Raw genomic sequence first — 24,208 nt, forward strand, 5'->3', positions numbered from 1 at the left:
GGCTTCGCTCACCAACCTCTGAGAGTCGAAAAAACACATAAGACATAAATGTGGGTGCTTTGAGGATTTTCTTCTAACCTTTTTCTTGAAATATCTAGTTGTGAGGCTTAGATTCCAATAGTTTTGTCCGTTTTTCAGTTCAGAGCAGATTTTAATGGAGCCTGACAAAACCTTGAGTGCTACGATCATAGAAGCGAGGCTGTGAGATTTCGGACAAAAATGTGACAATTCCAGAATCAACTGTGGCGACTTTTTGATGCCGGGCTACATGCTGACGTGCTCGGTCCTGCATTCTGTGTAGCCCATGGGAACTTGGAAGAGGACTCTAAAGTAATATGTCGGATCTCAGCCAAGTAGCCGTGTACTCTGACTCCAGGGACATCTACAAGGTGTGTGAGTACAATTGTAGTGGATGTCCTGATGTCCACGGAGAAGCTGCTTCACTGGGCTGAGTCGTAGAACTAGGCTCCATGGTCTTCGGGAATGACACTCTACATGTTCCTCCAAATAAATCCTTTTGAATATATTTGAATACACAGTTTATGTCATTTTAGTCATTGGTGAATCCTACCAAGTATGTAGGAATTGTATTTTTTGTATTTGTGTTTGTTTGTGGATGCATCTTTTATTGTTGTTCTTTTTTTGTAAATGTAAACAGGACTCCCTTGTTAAAGAGTTTCTAATCTCTATCAGACTTTCTGTGAAAATATGGTAAAATAAATAATATTGCAAAATTGTTCTTAAGAGTCTGGAATGTCTGTTGAATTTAAGATTTGTAATTGTTTATTTGCAGGACATTAATGAAAGGATTGTTTTGTGTTTACCTCAGAATGTGTTCTGCAACCCTGCGTTTGAACTGGAGGGAGAGCAGGAGAACAATGTGGAGGGGTATAGGACCACCTCATCCACCCCTGAACCCATCAAACCCCCTGCCTCCTGTGAGTCCGCCATTGAAACCTCCGAGCTAATTTCAAATGTGTTCTGCTTGCAGTGAGGTTAAAGCAGCACCTGTATTCATGCATGTTTTGGCGGGCCAGGCCGGTGCGTGTTGGGTGCCTGTGCAATGCGTCTTAGGGGTCCGGGCGGCAGCTGGGGGGCCCTCCTTGTCTGTGCAGCGGTGTTGTTCCTGGTGGCGGCCATGGGCCTAGCACTGGCTCTCATTCTCACCCGTGAGTTCCCTGCAACACATAGTCTGACTTTTATTGTTGTACCCCACATCACCAGCTGACCTTGCCCATTATTTCCTTAATATGTATTTGCTAAATCTGTGCTATTTTAAAGCGCTGACAAGAAAATGTCCCACATCTAAAGAAATGTGGAAAACCCCTTGTTCCCTTTTGCACGCTCTCTCTCTCTCTCTCTCTCTCTCTCTTCTTCTCTCCCTCTCTCTCTCTCTCTCTCTCTCTTCTTCTCTCTCTCTCTCTCTCTCTTCTTCTCTCTCTCTCTCTCTCTCTCTCTCTCTCTCTCTCTCTCTCTTCCTCTCGCTCTCTCTCTCTCTGGCCTAGAGATGAACAGGCCGGCTGTGGAGGGTCCGGCGTCGTCCACCAGTCCCCTGGACCTGCTGAGTGGAGCTGAGGTGTCCCACACCCTGCCCAACCTGACTTGCAACAGTAGTCATAGTGACGGCACCACAACGGCCACCCCGCCCTCTTCGACCACGCAGCCCGCGCTCCAAACACGTAAGGCTTCCCCCAGTCAGAGGCCGAGCACTGCTCCTCTGACGGGGACGCCGACCGTAGGCGGGGAAACTGAGACTGTGAGGGACAAACATTACAGAGTCGATACAGTCGAAAATAGCCAGAATATTTAAACAATCAGCTGGCTATTTTCGACTGTAAAAAATAGCCAGAATGTTAGATTGGGCTGATGGTTTCACTATTCTGGCTATTTTTGAATGCCTTATGTGGTTTATCTTTCATCCAAAAAGGTATAATGCCAGATTTGTATCCAACACAGCGTTAAAGGTCCCGTGACATGCCGCCAGGTGTGGTGTGATTAGCCGTTACCACACCTGGTGCCATGTCATGGGACCTTTAATTGCTGTTTTGGATCGTTTTAAATTAGAGCCAGGGGACATGACAGCCAGCCAGCCAGCCAGCCAGCCAGTGAGGAGGTTTAATTCATAAGCTTGCTGTTGCAGTCACTAACCGCTGTTGCGGTTTATATTGCGGTTAGCGACCTACCACTTATAAGGTCCATCAGTGATCTTATGAGTGACTTATTAGCCCTGTTTTGGTGTCACGGGTCTCACGACTTCCTCAGCCCTTCTCCTTACAGCTGTTCTCTGTACTGCTTTCAGGATGCGGGGGAGTGCTTTCTGACACAGAAGGGAGTTTCAGTTCTCCTAACCACCCGGGCTCGTACCCGCCCGACGTGCTGTGTGTGTGGGTGATCCGGGTGCCCCCCCCGCACGTGGTGCAGGTCCATGTGTCCTCGCTGAGCGTGGAGGGGCCCTCCCCCTGCCTGTTTGACTGGCTGGAGGTGCAGGAGCGGGGGGACCAGGCCGATGTGATCACCAGGTAGTGGGAGGGAGAGCCTGGAGAGCTCCAACCTAGAAGAGACAGACGGAGGACCTTCTGATATGTGCCTGAAATGAAGGAGACTAGTTGGGAATTAGTTTGAACTGATTTTTTCAACTGTGAGAGGATCTGCAAGTGTTGGATGGTGGTCCATTCTGACATGATGGCTAATTAAAGATACAATGGGAACTAAAATGAACATCTATCTATGGGGAAAGAGCTTTCCCAATATTATTTTGTGAACAGAATGACAATCCGTTTCTAATTTGAAATCATTCAAATTAATAACAGCCTTCAGAACCTCACAATTCTCACCTGGTCGGTAAACTGAAATTATTGTAGAGTGCGAGGTGGGTCGATCATTAGCAATACAAACTCCATCAAACTGTATAGACGTGAGGTATTTGATGTTACATCAAAGGATCGATAGGGGGCAGTAGAGGCCTATTGCACTGAGACAACCCGCTGCCCATCCTGTTGGGATGTCCCATTGAACTTGATGCTGTCAGACATCATTTGTAACAAATAAATTTATCCAAATATGTTTTAAGAAGGCTTTTTTTCAGATTTTGCAAAATGTGAATCTGGTGATTTCGCCACAATCAGCGCTGGGCCATAGCTGTTCTTTATGACCTATATGAAAGGAAAAAAACTGAAGATTTTTTTTTCCCATCAGATAGAGATGAATTTAGAGTCATCATCTCTATCTGTTAGTTAATCCCAGATGTATCCGTATAAATAGGCATAAGGAATAAGTTGTTGCAGTCAAAATCTCTATAGTTTTCTCGTTACAAAAATGTTCACAGAAAGATCTGTGTTCCATTGTTGACAATTGGAAGGGGTCTTTATTAATTAAAACATTTCTACCCTCTCCCCGTCCTCTCCTCTCCCCTTGTCCTCTCCTTCCCCTGTCCTCTCTCCCCCGCTGTAGGCTCTGTGGTAACGTGGCTCCCCCAACATTCAACACCAACAGAAGCTCAGTCTGGGTGACCTTCCACTCAGACAGCATCATAGCAGGCAGTGGCTTCACCGTACAGTACAGAGCCATACTCCCTGGGCACCGTATGTGTGTGTTTGTGTGTGTGTGTGTGTGTGTGTGTGTGTGTGTTTGTGTGTGTGCGCGTACATGCTTAAGTGTGTGTATGCGTGCATGTCTGTGTGTGTGTTTGTCTGTGCGTGCACACATTTCCATTTCGTTTTGCAAGTTTTCAAAAATATTTCCAAAATTTTCTAAAATACAAACATAGAAGACTGTGTGTGTGTGTGTGTGTGTGTGTGTGTGTGTGTGTGTGTGTATGTGTGTGTGTGTGTGCGTGTGTGTGTGTGTGCGTGCGGGTGTCCACATCTTTCTCAGAGAGCTGCTCCAGAGAAGAGTTCATGTGTGACGGCGGCCGCTGTCTGCTCTCAGTGTCGTTGTGTGACGGACAGCCCCACTGCCGCGACCAAACGGACGAGGCCAACTGCAGCCATAACCACAAGGGTGAGGGCAGCTGTAGGTCTCGAACCCAGGAATGTATTTGTTTGATACAAGATATATAAAGCTGTTTTTGAGGTTGCCCAAACAGCAAGTATAGATTATCGGTTACTGTTAATAGGTCTTCAGGATGCTCTTGTCAAGATGTTTTTCCAGAATTTTGCTTCAAATTTGCTCTGTTATCTGCAGTTGTAGTGTAGCATAAACGAGTTGGCAATATCTGTTGGTAGCTGAGCTGGGAAGAAATCTCTTGATTCGATTGGATCTGTAATCCATGTTGAGCGATAATCAAGGGGCATGTGCTCTGTTGTTGAACAGAGTGTGGGGGGCAGAAGACGGGCCCTCATGGATCCATCGCCAGCCCAAACCACCCCAGGCTTTATCCCCACCAACAGGTATCCTCCACCGCTCTCTCAGCCTGCTTCAAGTCGTCTCAAGTTCCATGGCCTTACGAGCTGATATACTGTAGCTGTGTCACCATTGCTCACGTGCTGCCACTAACACACACATGCACATGTTCTCTGTCTCTATGTCAGTTGTGCACTTGGCGTATATCTGCGGAGCAGGGTCATGTGATCAGGCTGAGCTTCAGGAACTTCAGCCTGGAGACCCAGGATGTGTGCGAGTTTGATTACGTCGAGGTCCACGACAGTGCAGCCGCTGGAGCGGGTCGGGTCCTGGGCAGGTGTGTGTATGTCCGTGTGTGAGTGTGTGTGTGTGTGTGTGTGTGTGTATATGTGTGCGCGTGTTTGTTTGTGTTTGTGTATGTGCGTGCGTGTACGTGTGTGTGTGTGTGTGTGTGTGTGTGTGTGTGTGTGTGTGTGTGTGTGTGTGTGTGTGTGTGTGTGTGTTGTGCTTTGGTCCTCCCTCAGTCCCAATGTTCCCAGGGCTGTGGTTTATATAACAAAGTCCTGTTTTTAGTCCACGTGTAAAAAGAACTGTTAATCTTCTTATCCATCTGCTCTAGTCTTACGTAACTAAGATTTGGTTCTAATCTAACCTATTTGGTTCGTTTTCTCAAGCTCTTTTGTTGGTTTGCCAACCACCGCACCTCAGGTTCTGTGGAACCAGCCTCCCTCCTCACCTGACCTCCTCGGGGCCGGAGATGACCGTGGTGTTCGTGGCAGACGAAGGGGTGGCCGACAGTGGCTTCAACGCCACATATCAGGCCGTGTCCCTGGCAGACAGTCAGTTGGTCCTCACCGGGGCCTTGTCTCTGTTCATCTCCCCCCACCACTTGGTCCTACTTTGTCTCTCCTCCTTCAGTTCATCTTCAGATCGTCCCTCCGTTGCTACCACACATTTCAACCTCCTCCTTGTCCCCGAGCCTTCATCTGGCCCTTCCCTCTCATGTCGTTCAAACTCCCTCACGGTGTGTTTCGTTTTCCTCCTATCACTGATCAGCGACGTGCGGCCCCCAGCAGCTGGCCTGCAGCTCCGGGGAGTGTCTGCACCAGGACCTGCTGTGTGACGGCTGGAGCGACTGCCCCGACGGAGCCGATGAGCACGGCTGTGGTAACTCCACCTTTCCCTCCTTCGGTGAGTCTGTCCTCATCCACCGCCCATCTCTTTGGTCCTGCGTGTGTGTGTGTGCGTGTGGTGTGCGTGTGCGCATGTGTTAAACAACCTGGCTCTGTGTTGATATAACAGGCATCTTTTAAAGTATTTATTTGTAAATCAGAGATAAACATGAGATGTGAAAGTTAATGTGTCAGGGTCTATGAAGGAATTTGAATGAATTATGGGGTGTTGTGTGTGTATAAAACACAAACCAACCAAACTGCAAGGGCACAGCGGACATAGTTATGTGCTCACCAGCCTAAGACCTAAACTTAACCATCTCTAACCTAATACCTAAACATTATTAGTGTTTAGATTGACACTATGTTTGACAGCTCTTTGTAAAGGGTCAATAACCTGCCAGGGAGAAAGCTTTCAAATCCCCCAGGTCAGCATCAGGTGCATAAGGCGCATATACTCAAGCATGCCAACAACCAAAACAAGAAGGTGTGTGTGTGTGTGTGTGAGTCACTGGTTCACCTGCCCTGCCAGCGTCGTCGTGTGAACTCATCGAGGTGGAGATGTGCCAGGGCCTCAGCTACAACCTCACCTCCTTCCCCAACATCTGGCTGTCCATCTCTGACCAGAGGCAGGCGGCCACGCTGCTGTTACAGTACCGGGTGAGCCCAACGTAACCCTATCTACTACAGTAGCTCAGGAGGTAGAGCGGGTTGACTTCAGCAAAAGCGTCAGCAAAATCAAATACTCTATGTAAATGTCTTTCCTTCTCGTTCTCCTCCGTGCCCCCTCCCCTCCCGGAAGGTGCTGATGGAGCTGGTGTGCTACAAGCCCCTAAGGCGGCTGGTGTGCGGCCTGTTCCTGCCCCAGTGCAGCCCCCAGGGCGGCGTGCTCCAGCCCTGCCGCTCTGTCTGCTCAGGGGCGGAGAAGCAGTGCGGCCCGGCCCTGGATCTCATCCCCCTCAGCTGGCCCTTCAACTGTCTCCTGCTGCCCGACTCCCATGACCCCATGGAGTGTTCCATGCCGTGACGAAGTAAGGAAAGTAAGCTGTACAACAACGAGGTTCCTCAAAGAACAAGCAACAGATTGATTTCTCCTGGGATTACCATGATTTTCTCTGGCTCTTTCGGAAATCCTGGGAACCCGCAGTCAACACTGTTTCTTAGGACCTGGGTATTGCTAATAAAATAAGAGGCAAACAAACCATATTTTGTTCACTGGATAAAGGACATGCAAGGTAAATATGTTGGCCAGATGACAGCCGATTGCTCAAATGTATGTGCAATATATTTTGAGTAGGACCGGTTTTACCTTTGGTTTCATCTTTGACTTGACATGATTCTGGCTGACTGTGCTGAATGAGTTTTCTGAAATTATGTTTATTTGTAAGCTACGATTTTTATTCAAATGTTTAGCCGTTAAAAAATGAAAGATCACTGCTACCTTTTAATACAGACAACTGCTTTTCCACATAGCTTTATTTAATCGACTACTCAACAGTATGCCTAATATGTCATTTTCAGTGATTGACTGTCAAGTCCAGTTCACAGGGTAATTCTTCTGCAGGGAAGTGAATCTTAATCAGCCAGTTGATTTGCATTGGAAAGACCTTTTAATAGGGTCCTGCCTACAACAACATGGAGGAGCTGTTCAATGTGCCATCCATTTCAATGGCACTGAAGAGGCAATCTCTGAGTACTTCATAATCACAATGTACATGCTACAAACAATGGCTGAAAACTAATGGCTAATCTTTTGCAATCATGAATGCCATCAATAAAGGGTTATTTGATCTTAAAGGAAAATAAATAATAGCTCTGTGGATTTATGTATATTTCTGAGAATTATCTTCCTGAGTGTACTGAAATGTATTTATTTGAAATATAAAGAATATAGTTAATGTTAATATATAGAACAATTATAAATATATGAAACCAAATGCAACGGTACATTTTCACTGCATTGACGTTCAATTTGTCAATGCAACAAATAGCTGCTCCATTAATGCATCGTTTCACTATGTCCTCAAACCAGTATGCCAGGCTTCCCTCACTCCCCCAATGAGGGCCGTTGACCCCTGGCTAGGAAAGAGTGCAAACTCACATAAACAGACCGTTCGATATCCTTTGCAGTCAAATCAACAACTTGCCATGAAGCTCATTCAATAAATGCCCCTTGGATTTCACATCATGATTCCAGAGTGTTCACATTGTCAGGATGCCAATCAGGTTGCTAGGGCAACGCGATGATTGCCAGGGCATGGTCGAGAGCGACGGCGGTCAGGCCCCACACGCGGTGCTTGCCATTGTTGAACACGGGCAGCGTATAGGCGTACTTGTCGCCGCTCCGGAAGTGTGTGTATCTGCGGTTCGAAGGGTCGACCACGTGGGAGAAGGACAAGGTGAAGATCTCCTCCACCTGCGGATCAATACAAAGGGGACAGAGACATTTTTGTGGAGATCTGCTCACGAGATTATTTTGAAACAGTAGTTTGAATGACAACTGGAACCACATGAGTTTACCTCTTCTGGGTTCGGTTTAAAGGACAGGTCTTCAATGGGGCCCAGGTTAGCCAGCACAGGAGCAACCATCATGCCTGACTTTAGACAGAACCAGAGAGATACAGGGTCAATTTAAAGTCTTTTAATGACTGATGCAAACAACAACAGAATCACACCGACCATGGGAATTCTTATGACAAGATGCCGGCAATTACCGACACGGCATACAGTTCTAGAAAGATAAAAAAATTACTTGAATATTAATGTATAGAAAGATCAATATACTAGAAAATGAATTCTAAAAGTATGTTACAGGTTTAATCATAATATAACATATCAAATAAACTAATAACAGTTGTATACAAAATACCATTTTGAGATCGAATTATTTTTAAAAATGGTTATACACAATAATGAAGTAGAATATCAATTATACAATTATTTTGGTTAATCATGTTATACTTTAAAAAGGTTTCCAACAAGATCATGAAAAAATTTAGAAGATTGGTTTTGAAAGCCGGCAGACATGCTGTTTCAGCTCATGACGATATTTATACAGAATTTTTGTGTCGATTTCCTATTTTCCCATCAATATTACTAGGCCAGGCGCCATTCCAACATGTACCTGTTTGTGATATCCTCTGAGGTGTATGAAAGTCTGACCACCAGGTAGCCTTATTTACTTACTGTTTCCCTGAGTGGCTTCAGAAGGCCCCACACCTTCTCTGTTGCCACGGTTACGCCAAGCTCCTCCCGGGCCTCCCTCAGGGCCGTGTCCACCACGTCTTTGTCTGATGGATCGTTCTTGCCACCTGCAAAGCTACACAACCAATGGGCATGACAGGGTGAGGCTGCTTGAACAGACACACACACAAACAAATAGTGATCTAACATCACACAGACTACCGAAATCTATCAATGGTATGGGAGATAAAAAAAAATAGATGGATATAAATCTAAATAGATAGATGTCTCTATACATCTTTATATAGGTTTTTCTATTTAGATTGTCCGATAGTTGCCCAGGGGTCCAATGCATTGTCGCTCATGGTGCTGATACGGCCATTACACGGTACCGCCTAATGGTACGTTTTGAATGTCGTTTCGTGATTTCTTTCGTTTGTCAAAACACATTGCTTGAGGCAAATAACTCACAGGCAAGGCACCTACCTGACGTCTCCCTTATTTCTTTTCAGCTTGCTGGAGCGTAGAGTGAAGAGGAAGGCCGGCTCGCCTTGCACGGAGCACAGGGTCACCAGGATGGACGCCCACCTCCCCTGGCTCTTTCCGTGGGCCTGAGCCAGCCCTCGCCCTCCCTCGTACAGCTTCAGGTTGCGGCCCAGGCTGCATCTGCACCTCTGCTCGTTCTCCGGGGACAGGCAGTGGCCCAGGGCAGCGGCCTGGCGGGGACAGGCCTGGTGAAGGCCTCTGCTCTGGTTCCACAGGGCGGGGCGACAGAGAGCCGCAACAGCTGGTCTTTGTGCCACGGAGCCTATCATTTGAGGCAGAAATATGCCATGCTGGTTATGACCGGGGGTGATACATACTGGTGGTTGGCTAATGCTCTGCAGCCTGCTCTGCAGTGGAAGAGGCTTCATGTGGTTTGCCGGGTCACCATTTGTACTCGGACGTTTGGATGTTTGTGTGGGATAGTTGAACGTGCAGCCCTGCCCACGCCTTATTGGATGCTGTGTGAGCGGAGAAGGTTGGGGATGGACAGACAGAGCAGCTCTGATTTTGAGATTTTGGTGTGAAGCAGCCTTCAGAAGATATTGTCCACAGCCGTAGCTTGGTGGTGCAGGAGCTGAAACAGAGGGGGATTTCGCCTTGGAGAATGAGACATCTCCTTCTGTTACTGCTATTTTTTTCTGTGAGGAGTTGAGAGACTTGAAGCCGGTAGATGTACACCACTTGCTGCACATGTTCCCAGGCGGAGCCATGGGAGAAGCACTGTATAAGGAGTCTCTCACGCCAACCAGCAAGGCCCTCATATGGCAGGACCCCATCTGAGGACCTTTTAACATTCTGAAACGTAACAAAACATATTATGGAGTATTAAATACTGTAACACTAGATACATTTGAGTTTTTCCAACAAACTGAATTACTTTTTGAAGAAGATCGATTTTGTGGAATGAAACTTTCATACCGTGCACTAATATTCCTATTTATAGTGTTGACTTTAAAAAGCCTACATTTTGAATCAATGAAGTATCTTGGCGCACAGTGTGTGCAGGTTCTGAAATTTCATGACCAACCTCAGATTAATATTCAACATGTCTGATTCACTAGACTAAAAAAAACTGGTTTCTCCATACACTGTATAAAACATGTCTTCACCAGAATCTTCAAAACAGGTCCTAAATAGACTGTATAAAACATGTCCTCACCAGACTGTATAAAACATGCCCTCACCAGACTGTATAAAACATGTTCTCACATACGCCCAATCCCAATGTCCGGACTCACAGACTTTGATGCGCTTACTCGCGAAATTATTAAGGCTTTAGGGCTGTCCCAATGTCGAATTCCAAAGGGCGTGAGGGTTTGAGTCCACACTCACCTAGCCCTTTCCGTGAGTCTGCATCAGGGCAGACTTCACCTAAGGGAATTACCCACAGTTCAAAGCCTTGTGACGTTTACCGCGGAGACCATAGGGAAATCCGCGGTCAATGCACGACTAGATGGGAATTTCTGCATTTTTTAGTGAGCCGGATCATTTGGATCAGCTCACCAACAAGAGCCAGCTCTTTTAGCTCCCAAACGGCTCTTCATATTACTAATTATACCTTTTATAATTCAGCCAAATGTAGCCCGTTCTGACTTATGATTAATATGTGTAGGCCAATGATCACCTAATTCAATACATCCTTTATAATGAAGTATTCAAAAGTTAAAATTATATTTTTTAATATCAATAAATTGCTTTAGCCGATTGTTTTCATTGCATTTACAAAAAAAGAAAAAAAAAAGAAGAGAATTCCCAAACCGGCAAGTGTCAGCAGCATCTTTGTCATTAAACGTTGCCAAGGTAACATGTGCTCTCGTGAAGTGCTGTCACAATCCCATATATACCTATCTGAGCCCATGTGGCCTCACACACTCACTCACTTAGCACCTGAGATCAATTAAGTCCGTGAGTCCTTAGTCCTCAGGGCTCTCTTTGAGATTGGGCCATTGACTGTGTAAAACAGGTGTCCACCCTAGACTGTATAAAACAGGTTTCCACCCTAGACTGTATAAATAAGTTCCCAGTAGGATCGTCACCTGCTGGTGGGGAGAGAGATGTTGTTACCAAGTGGCCTGGTGAGTAGAGGAGCTAGTATGTGCAGCCTTCAGGATCACAACGTTACAAGTGTTGAAGTAGTCAGTTAACATGAGCTTCTTTACACTTGGAAACAGTCATGTAAACAAGCACGACACTCGGAGCACGTCAATAAATCCAACATAGCATGTGGACATATTGGCTTGCTAACAGGTCTGTGAGCAAGGTTAGCCTCATTGGCTGTGCAACAGTGACTCGCAGAATAAAACCAATGTATAAACAGACGTTTCTTTGTGAAACTGTCCACTTTGCAGCTTCTCTACCAGCTAGTTAACGCTAACCAGTGTGCAGGTTAACATCTAGCTGTCCCACAGGCTACTGAAGTAACACTATGTAGCAGGACACTATTAGCACACAATAAATTATATGTGCTATTCCTAAACTAGCAGCCACCTTCGTATATTTATGCATCCCGAATACCGAAAGACGGTTGACGTCTTAAAAAATGAATAAGTCAGGCTCACCTTGAAACTGTGTGTGATCGCACAACACGGATAGTTGGCGCGCACGCAGGAGCGAGCTGCCGCGTTCAAGACAACTCGGGAATTTGATCTTCAAAATTCCGACTTCCATCGTCATTGCCTTTACGCAGTAAGTTAACTCGGGGGAAAAACATGCATGGATGCCCGTTGGTAGTTTGGCACATTATAGCTCATTGCTGGATGAAAATAAATAAATATATATATATATTCGGCAGCAATTTATGCTTATTTTGGAAACATAGGAAGAGAGTGAGCGATCATGTTTTTCGAGTTCCGAGTCTACTTGAACGCAAGGTCCACTTTCAGCCTTTAGCGGCGTCATATGATTGATAACTTCCTTTTTGACTTTGGAGATGAAAAACAAGTCTGGTTTCTTCAGATTCCTTCTCATTTTCATGAGTGATGATTATGATTCCGTGATGTTATTTTTTTTAATACAATCAAACGACAAGTAGAGTAGTATATATTGTGTATCTTCTTTATCTAATGTGTCCATATATCACGTGACTGTAATGCAATCGTGTGTTAACGATGACAGTCGATACACCTTGACCTCACCAGTCTTGATTGGTGAAATATTTGGAATACTCATGGAAGCTCCTTGTTCCACTTGTTTTTCCAGCCCCACCAAGTTCTTACATGTGCCTTAGCCTCTTAAGCAGCAGGTGATGCATGTGAAGGTGTTTCAGCTAGACTCTCTCTCTCTCTCTCTCTCTCTCTCTCTCTCTCTCTCTCTCTCTCTCTCTCTCTCTCTCTCTCTCTCTCTCTCTCTCTCTCTCTCTCTCTCTGTCTGTATAGTCTATGCCTGTTGACTAGACTATTCTTACCCACTTTCAGGAGGTCTTACTCTGACAGCACTGACTTCACTATGGCCTCTGCCTGGGCTGAAGAGGAAACCTTTGTCTACTCAGTCTGCCTGGAGACCATGAAGGACCCTGCCACCCTACCATGTGGCCACTCGTACTGCCTGCGTTGCATTCAAGGACACTGGGACCGGGAGAAGAACAAAAGCTGCTGCAGCTGCCCTCAGTGCAGACAGGTCTTCAACCCGCGACCCTCACTGTCTCGCAGCACCTTGCTGGTGGAGGCTATGGAGAAGCTCAAAGTCAGCTTCAAGCAGAGGAACCCCCCTCCTCCACCACTGCCGTCAATCCACAACTACCTGGAGACTGTCCGACCAGGTACAGGAGCTCCAGGGGCGGCCCCGGGGAGACAGGGGGGGCTTTATCCTCAGCTTCCCTTTCCGTTGGCTCCCACAATCTGTCCTCAGCACCAACGGCCTCTGGACCTGTACTGCCGAGAGGACGAGGAGTACGTCTGTGAGGGGTGTTGTCAGTGTGGACATGTGGGTCATTGTGTACTCGCACCGGAGGCAGAGAGGAGAGCGAAGCAGGTACACCTAGAACAAGGCAGATGTCATGCTGTATGGCCTGGATGGCATTGTCTTTTAACTTGTTTTCTTCATATGATAGTGTAAGTAGCCTAAAATAAACTAAAAACTACCTGGTTAGAGAGGCCTTGTTTTGCCTGGTGAAGGTGAGTATGAAACACCTGTTGAAAAAGTGGCAAAGGAAGCTTGTATGTTTGATATCATTTGTTTTTGTGTTGTCTTTGTTTTGCGACGGGTATTTTCTTTTTGATATTTACTTGAATTAACTTTGGTATCTGTGTGTGTTTCTACAGGAGGAGCTAGTTCAGATGCAGGCTGCTGTTCAAATTGGATTACAGGATACTAGGGAAGACTTGAAGGAGATGTCACTGGCTGCACTGCAACACAAAGTAAGCTAGTTTTGGTTGGTTTCTGCACGACCACCGGTCAGCTTTTAACCTCCAAAGCATCTACATTTCTTCATCACCTCCTTGTATCCTTCTGGGATTTCCTTGGTTTCACCTTTTATCTTTAACCCTTCCCCCTTCTTGTTTGTCTCTCTAACTTATGTTTACAGGCCTCTATCCAGGCTCTGCAGAAAGAAAGCGCACATCTAGTTTTGGAGCTGAGGAAGGGCTTGGAGCTGATGGGGACCCAGGTGGATGAGCTCCTGGTTTCCCACGAGGCCTCCCTGGGCAGCCGGGCTGAGGGCCACATCCACAGGCTGGAGCAGCAAGCGGCACAGCTTTACTGGAGAAGTCAGGAGATCGACAAACTGGTGGACATGCAGGACAATGTCGGCTTTCTAAAGGTCTGGCAAGAGCATATCGCTGAGCAATCAAACCGCGTACTCTGAGGCCATGCATCAACGTCACCCCTTCGATGTCTATAGTATATCAATATGTTTGTATATCTTGTGCTTACATTAACATTTAGGGCATTTGGCAGACTCTTTTATCCAAAGCGACTCACAATAAGTACATTTGTCAGAAGAAGGTGAAACAACAATATATCGCTGTATATATCGCTGTCAGTACAGTAAGGACGTTCATAGAACCAAGTGAAAAGCACTAACAATTGCTTGGTTAACCCATTCCCTATACATAACAAAGATTGTTAGGATAAGATGCTACACAACTAAGTACAACATACAATAAGTGCATACATTAAGTGCCAAGACTTACAACATAAAATAATTAGAAGGGGTGGGAGGAGGTGGCTATGCAGAGTCTAGGTGAACTCTGAACAGGTGAGTCTTGAGTCTTTTGCGGAAGCAATTCTGCGGTCCTGACATCGGCAGGGAGATCGTTCCACCACTGCGGTGCCAAAACATAGAGGAGCTGTGCCTAATCTTGTCATTACTACATTGCGTACAGCTATGCAATGTGTGCACATAAATTAATTATCTTTTGCTGTGTTTTTGTTTTTCTTTACTTTACAGAAATTTCATCAAATTGAGCCCTTGGTGGAAGCCGAGAGGAAAGAGTGTGTCCTGGCCCAGGAACATGAGGCCCTAGATGGAATTCACGCTGCCTTGTCAGAACTTCAGAACTCTGTACAGGACCTTTCCAAGGAAAGCCTGGCTAAGATCTTTAGACTGGGTCAGTACCTCAGTACCACGGTTCTGTTCTTTGTTTTCCTTTGGTGTGTGTGTGTGTATATATGTATGTATGTATGTATGTATGTATGTATGTGTATATATGTGTATATATATATATATATATATATATATATATATATATATATATATATATATATATATATATATATATATATATATATATATATATATATATATATATATATATATATATATATATATATATATATATAAGCAAAAGAAGGAATGTTGAAAGGTCATTGAGTGGTATCGTGGAGAGGATTGTAACACATCCTTCTCATTGTTAGTGAATGATACCACTCCTGCACAATTGGGTGATGGGGAAATGGACACGGAAGGCGAAGCCACTGATGACATGAGTGAAGCTGCCCAAATAAACACGGGTAATTCAGCATTAAACCATCATTAAAATGTATATGGTGAAGGTGTTAAACAGTAGTGAAGATAAATCCAAGTATCTCACTGATATTCCCATGGCCATTTGCATTCAGAAAAGACAATTAAGCTGCATGCAAGAGGTTTGTTAAAAAAGACAGAAGGCCTAGTGACAATTGACTGTTTTTCTTCCATCGTCTGGAAAGACATCTTTTGATCTTCTCCTTCACTCCCCCACTTTGGGTGTCACGAGTGGGTAAATAAATGACCTTCTCGTAGTATATGAACAGAGTTGCTTTATTCTATGGTTATTCTACGATACGCTTTCATTTCTCAATCTCCCACCCCCACCTCTGTCTTCATGGCTATCCTCGTATGAAGCATCAGCTCCGGCCTTTCCACCCCTGCCCCATCTACCTCAAGGTACACAACCATGCATTTCAAGCAACAGTTGACAAATACCGACCCAGTACACATTGCGTATTTGGCCCTGGGAAGTATACATTTATTTTTGTTTTTTATTTTTGTTATTTTTTTACGTTTCTAGAATCTCTTATGGCAACAGCAGAAAACACAGACCTAAAGCCCAAGACCAGAGAAGATATGCTGAAATGTGAGTCTAGACTGTGAACTCTTTTTACTTGGGTATTTTTTTAATCAGTATTTGTATATAAAATTCTAAATTGACCGAACTGTTGCCGTATACAGACATATATTTATACTTAATACAACCCATGCACTGAATACAATGCCTTTTGTAGGCTGCAAAGAATTAATAAAATTACCATTATGCAGGCAATAAATTGCTAGTTTAAATGTAGACGAAGCATAACATTAGAATATAGATCTCCCAGTTCATCTCAGACACAGTCTCTCTATTTAAACTAATGTGACTGTGACCAGCTGACTCAACGGCACCCCATACTTCAGGGCTTGTTTTTTTTGCCAAATTATCTTCTTTCTTTCTTTCTTACATCTTTTTTTATCTGTCTCTGGTTTTCTTCCTCTCTCTCCTTCTCACCAACCCGCCCTCCTAGACCGCTGCGAGCCGACCATGGACCCCAACACGGTCTTTCGCCACATCCTGCTGTCGGAGGGCGGGCGCAAGGCCACGCTGCGCCTGGAGAACCAGAACCCAGCTGTCAACCCCGAGCGCTTCCAGTTCTGGAGACAGGTGTTCTGCAGGGTGCCGCTGTCTGGGAGCCCCTTCTACTGGGAGGTGGAATGGACCGGTCTGAAGGTAGGAGGGGGATGATGGACTGTATGCTGGAGAAAGGGAGCAAGTGCTGTGCTTCAATGATGTGTAGTCTTGTGTTTGTTTCTTTTAACGAGGCCGTGCTTGAATCATCATCAGAAACCGACAGGCCTTGTTTCGTTCCACCTCATCCTTCTCAACACATCGCTTATAAAATATCACTTGATATGTCAATTGTCTGCTCGGGTACCGACAGCTCTTGAGAGAATTAGCCTTTCATGCAGTCACTTTTCGTGAGTCTGTTTGTCTCTGATGCTAAAATCACGTGTTGTGGTTTTCTTCAGATAAGTATCGGTGTGGCCTACAAGGAGATGGAGCGCAAGACCTCTGACGACCAGAGCCGGCTGGGCCACAACGCCTCCTCATGGAGCCTGTACTGGTCCGGGACGGACTTCTCCTTCTGGTACGGTGGCCAGGAGACCCTGCTGGGTTCCCGCAAGGCCCGGCGGATCGGTGTCTACCTGGATCAGAGCTCTGGCGTCCTGGCCTTCTACCGCATCGCCAACAGCCACGCCCACCTCATCCATCGGCACCAGACCCAGTTCACCGGACCGCTTTACCCAGGGTTCAGGTTCGGTTCGGGGTCTGGGGCCTCGGTGCAGCTGTGCCAACTGGAATGAGACGAATGGGGACCTCCTACAGAGGATCCAAACCCTCTCTGGCCAAAACTGGCTGTGTTATTACTGCAAATGTTCTTTCTTCTTCTATTCATCATTTGAGTCATCAAGACAAATTATGATACAAATACCACTGTTACTTAAATATCTATATATCTATAAATAAAGGAATTGGCAGATTTGCAATATGTGTTTCCTTTGTTGTGTTGTGAAGTTTGTTTTTGAATTCAACATTTATTTTACTGGCATTGTATTGAAGTATATGCTTCAAGTGTTTTAGATGATCTTTAAGCATTGTTCTTGTATTTAATGAGAGTTCATCTCACTAAAAGAAGAGAGGAAATGTTACACTTTGTTGACCTGGTTGCTTTCTTCCATTGCCTTCACAGCGTAAGTACTGGATTATAGTGTGACTGTGTTGGAAAATACACACCAAATTGGGGGCAGGGATATTTGACCCTCCCCGCAGTATTATCTTTCTATTCTCTCCCTGCTCATGGATAACATCTGCTCCAAAAAATTACAATGCGACGGGTCATTGGTGATGAAAGGCTTATTGAAAATATCTTGATAAAATATAATTTCCCAAATCTCATACATATTACGCTTGCAAAATTATGGATACACAATAAGGCAAATGGACAAATTGACCGGTAATACAGAGGCAGGCATGTTAGTGTATTTTTAAGATGATGGGAAGAAGATAAACCATGCACACACTAATCCACTCCCTACTAAGAGGACAATACCTGGCCTACATCTAAAAGAGAAATCCCTGGTGAGTGTGTGTGTGTGTGTGTGCGCGCACACACATATCTTTAGAGGTGTCCATAAACTCAAAGGCAACAGGAAATCCCAAGATACTAAGTATAGAGAGAGGTGTGTTGTGAAAGGCAGAGGGGAAAAGAGAAAGAAAAGGGGCGGAAGGAGCCCATTGAGTGGTGTATATAGCGCTCTTCACTCTGCTCTCTCCATCAGTTCATCTGCTCCCACCGCCTTGACTCGTCTCTGGGCAGCCATCGAAGACCACCTTCAACATGAAAGGTAGGCTTCTGTGAAGGACCAACACTTTACTGATAGAGACAGTAAGAGATACGAGACACGGTCGTAGAACTGGTAAAAGCAGAGGCCATGATCCTATTTGTAAAAAAGAATCCTAGGTTAATAGGCCAAAGAGTGTCTTGACGGTCACACCAGTGACCCACGATGTCCCTGACATAGAATCGATTAGAATCTATAATCTTGTGTAACTCTACTTATCTCCTTCTTCTAGCAATTGCGTTCCTCGCTTTACTGGTATCTTATGCCTCCAGCGTACAGTCAAATAATGGTAACTACACTTGGGATGGACCGGATACAGGACCCAAAGTCCAACCTCCAAGCCCAGCAGAGAACGGTAAAGCAACAGGAAAACAAATAAATCAAAACACGTCTGCAGTGGAATAACAGAGATGTGTTGGCATGTCCTCAGCTGTTTCCATGTGTGCATGACACGTATGTGTTGTTTGTTGTGTGCAGTGTGCCTCTCAGACACTGCTTCCTGCGGCTGCTGTCTCATGCAGCAGACGATGCACAGGATGGAGGTGTTCTTCAACATGAGCCTCGGTGAATTAGAGCACAGCCTGAGGGAGACCAGGAGTGTGCTCAACAACATGAGAGGTGAGTTTGTTTGTGTGTGTGTGTGTGTGTGTGTGAGTGTGTGTGAGTGTGTGTGCAATACTTGCATTATGTCTCTTCCTCTGTTAATAATTCAATGAAATCAAGCTCCTTCTTCCCCACCCCAGCCAGCCGCAGTGCCTTCTCCGTGGCTCTCACCGACCGTCGCTGGTGCTTGGGGCCCTTCGTCAGCGACCAAGTCATCATCTACCAGCACATCTTCCTCAACCTGGGTGGAAACTACAACCCTGTCAACGGCATCTTCGTTGCTCCCCGCTCCGGCGTGTACAGTCTCTCCCTGACCGTGTACAGCGACTCTGGCTCCGCCGGATCCCACCTGGCGGCCTGCGCCACCATGATGGTGAACAACCTGCCGGCCGCCATCCTCAGAGATCTCAACAGCCAGGACCAGGAGGACAGCAGCACCAGTGTGCAGGCGCTGATGCTGTCCGCCGGAGACACGGTGCACGTGGTCCTGCCCCATGGCTGCTTCCTGTGTGACAGCGGCAATCACTACAACACCTTCAGCGGAGTCCTGTTGTACCCCACCGACTAAGACCAAGCGAGCCGTCACGGAACATTCCACGACTGCAACGCTTCCTACCGGGCTCTCTCTCTTCTCGGTGGTCTTGAGCGTTTCTCCATCTTGCCGTGTGTGTGCCTTCAACCCCCCTGACTTCCTTCCTCCTAGTGTTTTGTTTTATTTGATTTTAGCGTAGGTTTGACACAGATTGGGCTGGGGTACTAGATGGGGTTGTGTGTAGGCCTGCTCTATGGTGAAGATACATTACATGTGTTGGCGACCTCTGCATCTGTGTCAATTCAGAATGAATAAATCAAGATTTCATTCTTAAACCGTGTTTGACATTGTCTTTTACTTTATGAGATTCATAAGGGATAAGGTGCAATAGCCGTGAATTATCAACCTTGAAAATACACATCATACACTTGAGTAGCAAGTTAAATAGGTTAAAATATTTTTTTTCCATTAGGAGTAACATTGCTTGAACTCAATGCATTGGTACTGTTGACACAATGTCAGGTGATGCTCCTGCTGAACCTAGAACCCAGTGCTTCCCCAATATGGAAACAAAAACACCATATTCAGAGAGCCGCTCCTGTGTGGTTCGGTAATTTGGATAAATAAGACAATATACAATATAATATTATCATATTATTACAAATATGACGTTACTACAATGATACAGTCATCAAAAAAATGTCCAGCATGTAACCATGGTTGGCCGTGGACACATGAGAGTCCCCTCTGGCACTCATGATGACTCAGATTGGAGGGTTAGGTTGAAGACGGGCAACACCTAAGGCAGCTCATATGACAGCCAAGGAGATGGAAACCACTTCCCAATGGGAAATAATGAATAGTTATCTTTTATATTGAGTTAATCAAATGATCCTTAAAAAGTCTCTAATGATGTTAAAAGTCTCTATCTAAAGTTTTGAGAATGTCTGTTTCGACTTGACTGTGCCTGTTTCTGTATGAGACAAATTTCAATTTCAAAATGCTCCTAACTTTTTGCGTTGTATATTTTCAAACCAACATGGTCCATGGTTGGTTTAGGGTATCGCAGAAGGGCCTTCAGCACCAAGAGCAATAGAAGTGGTCCCATTCATGTTTTTAATTAAAAACATCACATCAAGGCATAATTATAAGAATTTTTCAAAGTAAAATAAAGTTTATTTACCGCTGTTGTGTCTCTTTCACTTAGTTATTTTATTCTGTCGTTTTCAAGAAACCAAATCGGTTTTACAATAGCGCCTCCCACTAGTAAATAGACGTAGACCTACGCCCAGCTGGACTGTTTTTCTTAGTCACATGTGACAACAACCAGTTTGACTACCAGTACAACTAACAGTATAACTAATACTACGACTACCAGTATAACTACCAGTAGGAATACTATTAAAACTTCATGTTTAACTAGAAAATGCATTTCCTGCAGAAATTGCGGTGATTGCTGTAGTACAAAGTGAGGTTGAAAATATTTTTTAATAAAGCCACATAGATTAAGACAAACGTTAAATGGCTTAAATCAAGTGAAGGGTTTTGAACAAAAGTTCAAAAGTCTAAATGGAGTAAACAATGTAAATATGCACACCATTTAAGAAAATGTAAATGGTTGGAAACAAATAAAGTGAAGCATTGCTGAAATGCAGAAATGTAAAATTAATTGAACTGAAGAATCTGAAAGGTTAAATGTATTGCCCTACACTGCTGCTGGTGTGTGTGTGTGTGTGTGTGTGTGTGTGTGTGTGTGTGTGTGTGTGTGTGTGTGTGTGTGTGTGTGATTAAAAGTAGCCCAATAGAGCGGGAAAAAACGCCCAATCTGGCAACACTGCCTGAAAGTCCTCCAAAAGTAATCCAATCCGGCGGGAAAAAACACCCAACCTGGCAACACTGCTGAACATCTTCACGCTCCAGCGTCAACTTATAGGAAAATTTCACCGGTGGAAACATGAATATGTATTGAAGTTTGGTCCTATATATAGTCGAATAATAAAATAAATTTCTAATGCATGCAGCACTCACCTTACGACAACCAGTTTGACTACCAATACAACTACCAGTATAGCTAAAGCCAGTATAGGTATACTTTAAAAATGTAATGTTTAACTTCAAACTACCAGTATAGCTGTAGCCAGTATAGGGATACTATTACAACTTAATGTTTAACTACCAGAACGACGACCAGTCTGACTCCCAGTACAGTGGTGGTGTCCTCCCCATGTTGGGGCAGGTTCCCTGCAGGCGCTCTGGTTTCCTCCCACACCAGAAGACATCAATGTGAGGTTATTCTTCCGCCGGTGCCAATGACCTAGGGAGTACACCTGGAGTTGGTCCCTGTGCGCTGCCCTGTGGCTGCCCACTGCTACTAGTGATGGGATAAATGCAGAAATCCCAATGACAAGTAAGGACTATTCTAACACTATCATTCAGGTGGTGGCCGGCCAGCCCCTGGTATAAACACCCGATGCGGTTGTCTAGGCCAGGGGTTTCAACTTTTTTTTCCAAGGACTGGCCTAATCATATACGCCATATTCATATATGACTACCTGTCAGAGGTCCGGTAGTCAATTTAAATTCATTAATTTTAAGATGCATAATTTTTAATCAAAGGATGTAGCTGTTTTTCTAAATGGTTTATTTGTCATATTTACAACAATTAAAGCAACAGCAATTAACTGCTGGAGTCTCAGGCTCCCTTCAACAATGCAATATATAAAATAATACAATTTATAATAGAACCACAAGTTAAGTCACCTGAGACTTCAAAACATGAGACACTGCATTTACAGTGCTTAATTTACAGTGGGTTAGTCACATATTATGAACTGGGGTGCAACAAAGGCTAATTGTATGAATTGAATAAACCAATAATACATAAAATGTGTTTAAAAAAACATTCTAGATTCTATGTGTTGGAGGAAGTTATAAAATATGATTTTTTTCTTGCCTTTTCTGGACCGGGGGTTGGGAATCCCTGATCTAGGCACAAACCAACTGGGCAGGGGGCACACGATCAGAGTGACTTTCTGTGTTGCTCACACTGGCCTTGCTCGGTTTAGGAATTGAGTCTAGCCGTTGGAACGCTGCCCGTGCAGCAATAAATCTCCATTCACTCACAACTCATTTGGATGATCCGAGTAACATCACACAAAAGGCTCCTCAGTTCAATATTGGTACACGCAGACTTTAGTCTATTTAGTGACACATGGACCCTCAGTTACCCTGCTGTGAGTGGGTGTTAATCATTGTTCGAGGGTCCTAAGGGTCGACTGGTGGTCCTGATCATGCGGACTCCATTGAACCCCCCCTCCTGAAGGCTATAGCCAATTTCGAAGCAGAGATGTTTGAACCCTTAAGTGTTCTTCAGAGTTTCATATTCAAATTTGTCCTTGAGTCCAACTCAAATTAGCCTATGACCACTGGATAGGCTGGTAGGCTGACAAAGTATTAACCATCTACAAATGTATTAATGTTTTGTTTATGATTAGTTTATAATTTTAAGGCATTTTATTCTCAACCAGCAACCCATTTACAGCTTTTAATGCTGCAAACGCACACACAGGATTGGCATTGTGTGGGACGAGCTAAGGCTCACAGTCAAATGTCTAGTTCACACGCAACAAGTGGCATCGAACAAAAACTCCAAGCGATGACCCCCGTCAGCAGCGACCCATCCTCCCCTTGCCTCCCCCACCCTGCCTCCTGCCTTGTCTTTAATCCCCCATCTTGGTTGTTCCACTTTAGCTTGGGAACAAGGTGATTTTGAGTACCAATATACCAATGCGGGCCTTCTCTGATGAACTGATAGCAGTTACCCCCCGGTTCATCAGCTGCTTTCGCCCCATGTCCAATGCCATGAGGGCATTGTCCAATGCCATGAGAGCATTGTGCTCCACTGAAGTGATGGCAATCAGATACCCAGCGACCCACTAAAATCTGCTGATGAGGGAAAAAGGCTTTTCAACAGGGGTTCTTGTTTTGTCACATTAAAGGAAACGTTATATGTTAACAGGGTGTTGCCTCCCCATTGTGAAAGGGGCTTTGGTATCAGTGTTTCCCTGGCACTGAAGACCTGTGTTTTCACAATAGTGTGGTTGTGTGTGTATCTGTGTGTGTGTGTGTGCACGTGTTAGTTAGTGAATGTGTGTTGGGAGATACAGTCGTTCACTTCTATCAGGTCATGTGACATGCAACAATAAGTGGTCAAAGCAAGCCCTGCATACTTCATACCTGCCGGACTCTTGCTAACAGCAGACCTCTCACACTCTCACAGGTGTTAGCATCCCATTATATTGAGGACACCGAGCCAAACCTGTACAGTAAGTCGATGAATTACCGTTTTTACATAAATAATTGTTTCTTTCTTTATTAAAACAGACATGTACCGAAGAGGATTGGTGCCACATTTAAAAAAAAGTTCAAAGTCAGAATTCTGACTTTATTCTTAGAATTCTGACTTTATTCTCAGAACTAATCCCTAATCCTCTTCCGTAGATATACGTTAATATTTGTGTCATTAAAACCATGCATGCAAGGTCAAGTATCTTAGAATGGTTGTGAAGATACTTACTAAGCAAGTGTCTCTCAGTTAAAGAACTCAGATATTTGAAAAGATATAACCCTGAAAATCAGAATTAACCCCCGGCTGCATGACTGCAGGTGAAGATGGCTGCATTGTCGCTTATGAGCGTGTTGGGGCTGCTCTGCCTCTGCACCACTGTCCATGGCACGGGCAGCCATATCGACATATTAGCACAAACAGCAAGTAAGGAAACAATTGATCACTTTCATCAACAACAACAACAACAAAATCTTATTCAATGTCAACATTTGTCATCCAAAATTGATATCGGACAGCAGGAAACAAATGGTCTGTCAATGTAAATTGTTTTCACTGGACCACACAATGAGATCCCATCACCGGCCGTCTATACAATTCACTGCCTGAAACCACTCCATTTTTTATTTTCA

The 24,208-nt window shown here is 44.7% G+C and overlaps 4 protein-coding genes across 4 annotated transcripts; 3 read left to right on the top strand and 1 right to left on the bottom strand.

Moving 5' to 3' along the window:
- Positions 1–213: 213 nt before the first annotated feature.
- Positions 214–6,540, top strand: mfrp (membrane frizzled-related protein; the record flags this gene model as incomplete). The annotated part of the gene is made up of 13 exons (XM_079731917.1): positions 214–389; positions 830–938; positions 1,038–1,169; positions 1,506–1,679; positions 2,300–2,519; positions 3,451–3,581; positions 3,874–3,999; positions 4,312–4,388; positions 4,530–4,678; positions 5,050–5,180; positions 5,398–5,532; positions 6,046–6,173; positions 6,316–6,540. The coding sequence occupies exons 1-13, from the start codon at positions 336–338 to the stop codon at positions 6,538–6,540; spliced, it is 1,791 nt and encodes a 596-aa protein (XP_079588043.1). The 5' UTR covers positions 214–335.
- Positions 6,541–6,822: 282 nt separating this feature from the next.
- nudt8 (nudix hydrolase 8) lies at positions 6,823–11,833 on the bottom strand. The gene is made up of 6 exons (XM_079731255.1): positions 11,801–11,833; positions 11,279–11,344; positions 9,183–10,037; positions 8,700–8,832; positions 8,034–8,111; positions 6,823–7,929 (listed from the first exon to the last, which is right to left on the bottom strand). The coding sequence occupies exons 3-6, from the start codon at positions 10,034–10,036 to the stop codon at positions 7,744–7,746; spliced, it is 1,251 nt and encodes a 416-aa protein (XP_079587381.1). The 5' UTR covers position 10,037; positions 11,279–11,344; positions 11,801–11,833; the 3' UTR covers positions 6,823–7,743.
- Positions 11,834–12,686: 853 nt separating this feature from the next.
- Positions 12,687–17,063, top strand: ftr86 (finTRIM family, member 86; the record flags this gene model as incomplete). The annotated part of the gene is made up of 9 exons (XM_079731685.1): positions 12,687–13,211; positions 13,502–13,597; positions 13,765–13,998; positions 14,629–14,788; positions 15,096–15,191; positions 15,565–15,606; positions 15,731–15,796; positions 16,221–16,423; positions 16,723–17,063. 9 exons carry the CDS (start codon positions 12,687–12,689, stop codon positions 17,056–17,058), a joined length of 1,758 nt encoding a protein of 585 aa, XP_079587811.1. The 3' UTR covers positions 17,059–17,063.
- Positions 17,064–18,092: 1,029 nt separating this feature from the next.
- cbln20 (cerebellin 20) lies at positions 18,093–19,267 on the top strand (the record flags this gene model as incomplete). Its single annotated transcript, XM_079733743.1, has 3 exons — positions 18,093–18,099; positions 18,574–18,714; positions 18,840–19,267. The coding sequence occupies 3 exons, from the start codon at positions 18,093–18,095 to the stop codon at positions 19,265–19,267; spliced, it is 576 nt and encodes a 191-aa protein (XP_079589869.1).
- Positions 19,268–24,208: the final 4,941 nt, after the last annotated feature.

This window comes from Pollachius pollachius, assembly GCF_949987615.1.
Source record: "Pollachius pollachius genome assembly, chromosome: 3".
Classification (NCBI taxonomy): Eukaryota; Metazoa; Chordata; class Actinopteri; order Gadiformes; family Gadidae; genus Pollachius; species Pollachius pollachius.

Bases quoted from the DNA above. Each gene is read 5' to 3' on its own strand.
- nudt8 (XM_079731255.1), bottom strand. From the start codon at position 10,036: ATGTTAAAAGGTCCTCAGATGGGGTCCTGCCATATGAGGGCCTTGCTG. The intron at 8,112-8,699 runs GTAAGTAAATAA...TTCTGTCTAAAG, and splicing joins TGAAGCCACTCAGGGAAACA to TCAGGCATGATGGTTGCTCC. The intron at 7,930-8,033 runs GTAAACTCATGT...ATTGATCCGCAG, and splicing joins TTAAACCGAACCCAGAAGAG to GTGGAGGAGATCTTCACCTT.